Raw genomic sequence first — 8,242 nt, 5'->3', positions numbered from 1 at the left:
CGACACATAAATACGACACAATAACTGATAAAATACCCTACATAAACGACACAAATTATACACAATTGTATTTATCTCTTTGCAAGTATTTTTTAAAAACGCAACATAAACTATATCGGCATACCACTGCAGTTCAACTATAATCCAAACTAACCTACATCTCTAGATAACCACATATACGAACTGTAGCGTTCCCCACATAGCTAACAATGACTTAAACCAAAGATAAATTAAATTATTAATATCTTTATAGTATACAACAGAAGAACATATTTTCCTACACAAATCAGAACTATTAGGAATCTACAAATCAGGCATACAGCACCTACACATAGCATCATGTACCTACACAGTGCATCATACACAACCAAAAAATTATATACCACCCAAACAACTACATAACCAACTGTAATCTACATATACAATATTTACATAGGCAACTGTAATCTACATATACAACACCTACATTGGCAACTGTAATATAACTACAACTACAACTACAGCCATCAACTACAACTACAACTACCAGCTACCAGTTACTTTTGCCAAAATACTCAAAGTATTCGGAAACATAATCAATAATCAATCAATATCTATTAGGTGTCCATTAACCAACAACATAATTAATAATAATCCCAAAAAGAAAAGAAAAAGGCAACCTCCTAGAACCTTCCAATTCCAATAACCAATAACCACTACCACCACCACCACCAATTATTCTTTAACCCTACATTTCCGCCACCACCTAACCTAACCCAACCCCACCCTTTATCCCACCTCACCATCTCCTCCGTTTTCTCACAATAATAATAACCCACCGGAAAGAAAGAAAACGAGACCATGGCTGAGGAGCAACAAAAATGGCAACAACCCTCCAACCACGTCCTCTGCGCCAACAACTGCGGCTTCTTCGGCAGCCCCACCACCCTCAACCTCTGCTCCAAATGCTACAAACACCACCACCCGATGACGTCACCTTCCAATTCCAATTCCCTTGCGATTCCGCCTTCCGTGTTTCTGGGTCCGTCGACTTCCGTCACGGCCGACGTGGGTTTGCCGCCTCCGTCCGCCGCCGTGGCCCAGCCGAACCGATGTGGGTCTTGCCGGAAACGGGTGGGGCTGACCGGGTTTACGTGCAAATGTGGGGTGACGTATTGTGGGGTCCACAGGTACCCGGAGAAGCATGAGTGTTCGTTTGATTTCAAGACGGTGGGTAAGGAGATGATTGCGACGGCGAATCCGGTGGTGAAGGCGGCGAAGCTGGATAAGATTTGATGGCCGGAGATTGCTGGGTGATCGGAAAGTTGACTTGGTCAAAATGGGGGAGCTGGGATTTGATTTGATTAATTATGGTCGGGTCGGGGCTCTGGTTGTTTTTAATTGTGAAAAGTTTGGATTAATGTGTAGGTTGTATTAGTTTGTATTTTTTGTTTTTAATTGTTATGGAAAACAAAAGATTTAATGTTAATGGTAAGATATTATGGTATTTATTGGTAGAAAAATGATAACTTCAACTAGGGGTGTTCAAAAAGCTCGCGGCTCGTTCGAAACTCGCTCGAAAAAAACCCGAAAAAAACTCGTCCGAAAAAAGCTTGATAAAAAATCGAGCCGGGCCGAGCTGGCTCGAGTTTTGTTCGGGTCGAGCTCTAGCCTGGGGTGGCTCGGCTCGTGGCTTGGCTCGTAGGCTCGGCTCGTTGGCTCGTACGCTAAGACTCATATAATATATATATAGTTTATCAAACTTTCAACCCTAATTCTTCTTTTTTCCTTGCTTAAGTTTGAATAATTTGTTAGCTCGTTGAGCCACGAGCTGGCTTGAGTTTAGCTTGAGTCGGGCTCGAGCTCAGTTTCACGGCTCGGTGTTTGAAATCGAGCCGAGCCGAGCTGGCTCGAGTGAAGTTCGAGTCGAGCTCGAGCAGGGCCTGTCTCGACCCGACTCGGCTCGTTTACAGCCCTAACTTCAGCAATTTATGTAGATCTTAATTATCCAATTTTCTAGAATTAGTCATTTCATATGCATTAGATTATGCAGAAATATCATATAAAAACCGTCCAATATTTTCTTATCATATGGGATGGTTCTACATGTTCGAGTGGAATAATTAAGTGGCAGACCGGAAGGTGATAGTTAAGACGGGTTTATGCGTGCTTTGCAGCGAGCGTATTGAAACCACGTAGCATCTTTTCATCTCGTATGGCCTCGAACAAGACGTATGGCATGGTATCTCACAATGGTGCAAGGTTCCACCAATTATGTATTTCGGATAAGAGATTTGCTGGATGTATATAATACTCTTTTGCTCCCAAAGAAGGCGGACATTTTTATGCTATAAAATTGATCATTTTTGGAGTTTGTGTAAGGCCCGAAACAGGATGATACATGACAAGTTGGTGATTCGTCTAGGCGACTTGTGTCACACCCCGACCAAATGCGGCGGAACATGCCGAGGTGTAACGATTGTCCATAAGCACATGACACTAATTAAAGTGACAGTATTTAATAAACTCATTTCATTTCACAACATCGAAAATGTCACATAACAATTATCCATAAAATAACTATAAACAAGATATCACAAAATATGGCAAATTGATATTGTTCATTTTTACTAATATCCTAAGGTCTTTGATGTCGTTTTCTTCACAATCATAAATCAACCAAGATGCAAACCTGCAACATTTCATAAAATAAAGTTTGTCAACACAAAGGTCGGTGAGCAATTCATAAGTTTAATCATATTAGTATATAATAAAGATAGTCACAAAACTTGCATACGAAACGATAAATAAAAGTGGTAATTTGGATAAATAGATATTGCTAAACACATTAGCGACACCTAGCTATAAGGGATGCCAAATAGTCTAGGATTTTATAGTTATCGTTAATTGCATTACGTTAACGACACCTTGCTATAAAGGGATGCCAAATAGTCTAGGATTTTATAGTTCCACCAACCAAAAGCGATAAACACATAGGCATATAAGCATAGAACACCAAATCGAGCAATTATTTAGGTAAAGTATACAACTACGTTTGTGGTTTAAGATTCAAATATAAAGCATTTTGTTGAATAAGTATGAAATGTCACCCCCAAAATAAAAGATGGAAAATGGGGTATGAAGTACTCACCTTCAAGTAGTAAACTTGAAAGATGATAATTTGGAGATTTATCGGAACGACGAGTTTAACGCACAATGCCTACAAAGAAAAGAAGTCTTGAATTTAGAAAGGTTGTCTTGAAGGTCTTTAAACAAAATAAATGTTGAGAAATGTAAATAATTAAAGTTCAAGGTTTAAAATGTGACTATTTAAGAATTTATAATAATAACCCTTTAAAAATGTAAGTTTGCTCGAAACCGGGTTAAAGTATCTAACCTTAATATTTACTCAACCTATGTTAAGTAATAAGGTGGGTAAAATGCAAGAATGCAAATCCCTTTGGAATAAAGATACTAAAACGGTTTTTTTTATCGAGTGTTCGGGTTGTCGGTTTGGGTCTTGATAATTGGTCAAACCCAAAGTCAACTTTCCAAAATATTGAATGTTATGAGATACCTTAATAAAATTTAATAAGACTTAACCAAGTATGTAGTTCCATTGTTTTAGAACTAACAACGCACGTTAAGCGAGTGTTCGGTTTTGTCGGTCCAAACTTTGTTATGAGATCAAGTTGGATTCAACATTTCCAAGTACTTAAGAAAATATTTAAAAATCAATTTGTAACTATTTTTAAAGAAATATACAAGTCTTGATGGCTAAAAAAAACACACTTGTGTGTCTTAAGCGAGCAAGAATCGGTTTGGTTCGGTTTCCATCTCACAACAAGTTCATAGATGGTTTTCACATGTCCAAACACTAAATAACTTGTATAATAATGTACAAATAAAAAAAATACCAAAAGTTAACAATAAAGTCTTTAAACAAAAGTTCGGTTTTCGGTTCGGATCGTGTTTCGGGTTAAGACCGAGGTAAGATTCTACAAACCCATAACCATAGAATTTGTAAAAATGATTTTAGAAACTTAGATCTAACACTAACTATGTTTAAACAAACAAAACTAGTAACAAAGTTCGGTTTACGGTTTAGAGCTATTTACGGTTAAACCGAAGCATAGACTCTTAAAAACCCATAACCATGGAACTTGTAAACATGACCAACAAACTAAAATAAGCAAGATTAATATGTATGAACAAGTTATATAGATGTATATATATCAAGGACACGAAGTCCTCCATGAAGCCTTGCCTTACGGGGTCCGAAACCTCACCGACCGGAATCGGAGAAGTAACTACCAAAGGTAAATAAGGGGTGTATATTATATATATGTTGCACAACCATAAACAAGTATTAATAAGGCTACATAAACTAATTAAGATGAAAGACCAAAATCCTTCAAGAACACTTAAGAAGATAACCTTGAATCTTTGATGTTTGAGAGGGTTTTTTTTTTGGAGTTGTAGCAATGGAAAATGAAGAGGAAAGGTGGTGTATATATAGGGTAATGTTGGTGGTCAAATATGGGTGTGAGACACAAGAGTTTTCATGCAAAATGGATCAAGACAAAAACACAAAACAAAAAAAAAAATAAAATAAATAAATAAATAAATAATAAATAAATTAATTAAAATAAAAATAGGATGTTTTCAAGACCCAACAAGTGTGAAACAATATTGTAACATAAATCCATCATTTTGATTATAACATAAGCTTCGGTTTACAAATCGGGTCGGTTTACATAATAAACAAATACAAAAACGAATACAAACAAGACCCGAAATTGACGAATGTCACAACTTCGTGGAAGAGATCAAGGTAGTTAGCTTCTTATGGGTGCGAATAGATCGACGCTAGTTAGTCTAACGTGGGAAATGTTTTAACTTTTAAAAGGGGTTCGACTGGTTAGGGTAGGGCGAGATGTTTGTTTTGTGTGGTTTTTCTTGGTGGTTTATACTTGATGGTGCCAGCTTCAATCTAGTAATTTATGAAATTTCTTAGTATTTCTAAAAAAATAAAATTACTTTTTAACAATTAAACCTAATTTTAATATGTTAAAGTCATATAAGTTTCTTAATCTAACTTTGTTATATAAAATGCCTTCTAAACTCATTATAAATAATAAAACATATTACTATTACTTATACAAGAGGTGAATTGAATATTATTGAGTATGGGTTGAGACTTGAGACACTATCATCCACAAGTATTTAGACCCCTCATTGCCTCAAATTCTTCTATCGTTGCCTCATCAATGCACCTAACAACCACTAGCCTCTTTGAAACCGACCTACAGACACCCCCTTGGAAAATTACATGGACAAGAACACATATGTTGTTGTGACATCCCTCGATTTCGGGTCAAATGGTATTTATTTTGTATTTGTTTTTATGTTGTAAACCGACCCGATTTCTATCCCGAACATTTCAAATATATAAAATATTGGATTTTATGTTACTAAAACATTCCCGCTTGTCTAATTTGAAAAAACCCCTTTTACGGATTCGAAAACGGACTTAAAACACTCAAGATACATCAAAAACGAACTTCCGGACGCGAACCGACGTGCTGACCAGCAGCAGCCCCATTTTTTTTTGTTGTTTTGTGACTTGTCTTGACCCCTCTTGCATGCAAACCTTGATATCACACCCCATGCTTGACCCTTTCAACCCACCCTATATATACACCCCTATCCCATTCATTAATCCTTGCTCATTCATCTCTTTCTCTTTCAATTCTCAAGCATTCAAAGGTGTTCTTCATATTTTTTTGGCAGTTTGACTTTCCAAAGTCAAACTGACCATAGTCTTACATTATAATCAACTTGTTAACACTTATTTATACTTGAAGATTGTTATACAACATATAAATAATAGCACCCTTTGTACCTTCGGTGGGCATTTCTCCGGTCTCGGTCGGTTAAGTGTCCGGCCCATAAGACAAAGCTACATGGAGGACTCGTAGTAGTCCTTGATTATATATATTTTCCGCATCTAACTATCAAACTTGTTATACTTGTTTAACTTCTGCTCATCTTAGTTATATTTTACATTTTGAGTTCCATGGTTATGGGTTTGTAGAGACTAGCCTCGGTTATCCGTAAATAGCTCCAAACCGTAAGCCGAACTCTTGTTTACTAGTTTGTTTAAATAGTTGTATAAACATGTTTTATGTAAGATTTGAGTTTCTAAAATCATTTTAATTAGTTCCATGGTTATGGGTTTGTAGAATCTAACCTCGGTCTTATCCCGAAACAAGATCCGAACCGAAAACCGAACTTTCGTTTAAAGACTTTGTTGTTGACTTTTTGTATGTAAAACTTTGGTATTATTATTTATAAATTATTTTACAAGTTCTATGATGTTTGGACATGTGGTAACCATTCTTGGCCTTATTCCAAGATAAAAACCGAACCAAACCGAACTAAACCAAGTTTACTCGCTTAAGACACACAAGTGTGTTTTTAACCATTAAAGCTTATATATTTCTTTAAAAATACTTTATAAACTGATTTTAATTATTTTCACAAAGTACTCGGTATGTTGAATCCAACTTGATCTTATAACAAAGTTTGGACCGATTAAACCGAACACTCGCTTAACGGACGTTGTTAGTTCTAAAACAATAGAACTACATACTTGGTTAAGTCTCTTTAAGATTTATTGAGTTATCTCGTACATTTATTATTTTGGGAAAGTTGACTTTGGGTTTGGTCAAGTCACCAAGACCCGAACCGACCACCCGAACACTCGTTAAAACCCGTTTTAGTATCTATATTATAAAGGGACTTGCTTTCTTGCATTTTTACCCACCTTATTACTTAACATAGGTTGAGTAAAATTAAGGGCTATATACTTTAACCCGGTTTTGAGCAAACTTACATTTTTAAAGGACTATTATTATAATTTCTTAAATATTTACATTTTAAACCTTAAACTTTAAATTGTTTACATTTCTTATCATTTATTTTCGTTTAAAGACTTCCAAGACAACTTTTCTAATACAAGACTTCTTCTCCTTTAGGCTTCGTTCGTTAAACTCATCGTTCCGGTTAATCTCCAAATCATCAAATCTTTCAAGTTTATTACTTGAATGTGAGTACTTTCATCGTTCCGCATTAAAAGCTGCTTCAAGTAAGGTGGCAAAACATGAAAAGGCGTGTCTTGACAACCAACATGTATTTATTCCTTTTGCTTTTGACACTTTTGGTTTCCTCGCGTCTGAAGCTGTGGAGCTACTTACCCGTGTTCAGCGGGTCATGTATAGTAATGTTATGACTCCAAGATCAGCAAATATAGTTTTTAAAAGATTGAGTTTTGCGATTCAAAAAGGGGTAGCGGTGCAGCTTGTTGCCCGCTTGCCTTCTGTTTCGATGTAATCCAATAAACAATCATGTATTATACTTAAATAAAATACTTAAGAATGCAGTAAGGTATTAGAAGTAGTATCAAACGTTGCTTTAAAAATAAATAAACCACAATTATATTTGATAAACCTTTTTTTTGGAAACTTACACAACAATCATTGGTTGGTAACTCTTTATTATCTCTTTTAAGGCATGCTTTACTATTTATTATCCAAAAGCTTAACAAAGCAACTAGAAGAATCAATTAAAAAGTTAGGCACTGAGCTTTTGCTTTTTCACACCAAAAATGTATTTAATTTAATCTCACAGCCATTGTCGAACCTAAAATAATGAAAGGCAAAAGAAAAAGGTAAGTCCCCGTGACTTTTTTTTTTTGGGTCACAAGCAACTTTTTTCATATATTCAAACTATAAAGGAGTTTTATTGTAACTAATAACATTATAGTGATATTTTTTAATATATCAATACAGTACGTAGTTATCACACCTTAAATTCTTAGGAACCTTTTGTCTAAAAGTCCGTAAAATAAAAATGAACTAGTACTTTCACACGCGCTTCGTGGCGCAGGTGGATTTTTGGTTTGTAACTAGGATCTTACTCGGCGCGTTGCGTCGGGGTAGATCGGTAAAATCCGGATGGTGGTAAAACTCAAGCGGTGTCGTTTCGGACGTTGAAACTGTTAGTGGATGCGAATTTGGTCGGTTTCGTTATGGTACCAGAACTAAAAAAAACGCAGTGACTCTACGCGAATTTGGTCGGTTTCCTTCACGTACGTTACGGTACCGGAACTAAAATAAAATCGGCATCTGATCGGTTTTCGTTACATTCGTTATAGTACCGGAACTAAAACAAAAAAAAAACCAAATGGCGTCAAAACCCG

The 8,242-nt window shown here is 35.9% G+C and overlaps 1 protein-coding gene across 1 annotated transcript; it reads left to right on the top strand.

The window, feature by feature from the left end:
* Nucleotides 1-840: 840 nt before the first annotated feature.
* On the top strand, nt 841-1,275 carry LOC143599217 (zinc finger A20 and AN1 domain-containing stress-associated protein 5-like). Its single transcript, XM_077077219.1, has one exon. It carries the CDS (start codon nt 841-843, stop codon nt 1,273-1,275), a length of 435 nt encoding a protein of 144 aa, XP_076933334.1.
* The last annotated feature ends 6,967 nt before the right edge of the window (nt 1,276-8,242 follow it).

Source organism: Bidens hawaiensis, unplaced genomic scaffold, assembly GCF_021521415.1.
Source record: "Bidens hawaiensis isolate Kalapana, Puna unplaced genomic scaffold, B.hawaiensis_p1.1 tig00051616_1, whole genome shotgun sequence".
Lineage (NCBI taxonomy): Eukaryota > Viridiplantae > Streptophyta > Magnoliopsida > Asterales > Asteraceae > Bidens > Bidens hawaiensis.
Note: the sequence above shows the minus strand (reverse complement) of the source record. Positions and strands in the feature narration are given on the sequence as shown.

Coding starts and splice junctions, on each gene's coding strand:
- LOC143599217 (XM_077077219.1), top strand. CDS start 841: ATGGCTGAGGAGCAACAAAAATGGCAACAACCCTCCAACCACGTCCTC.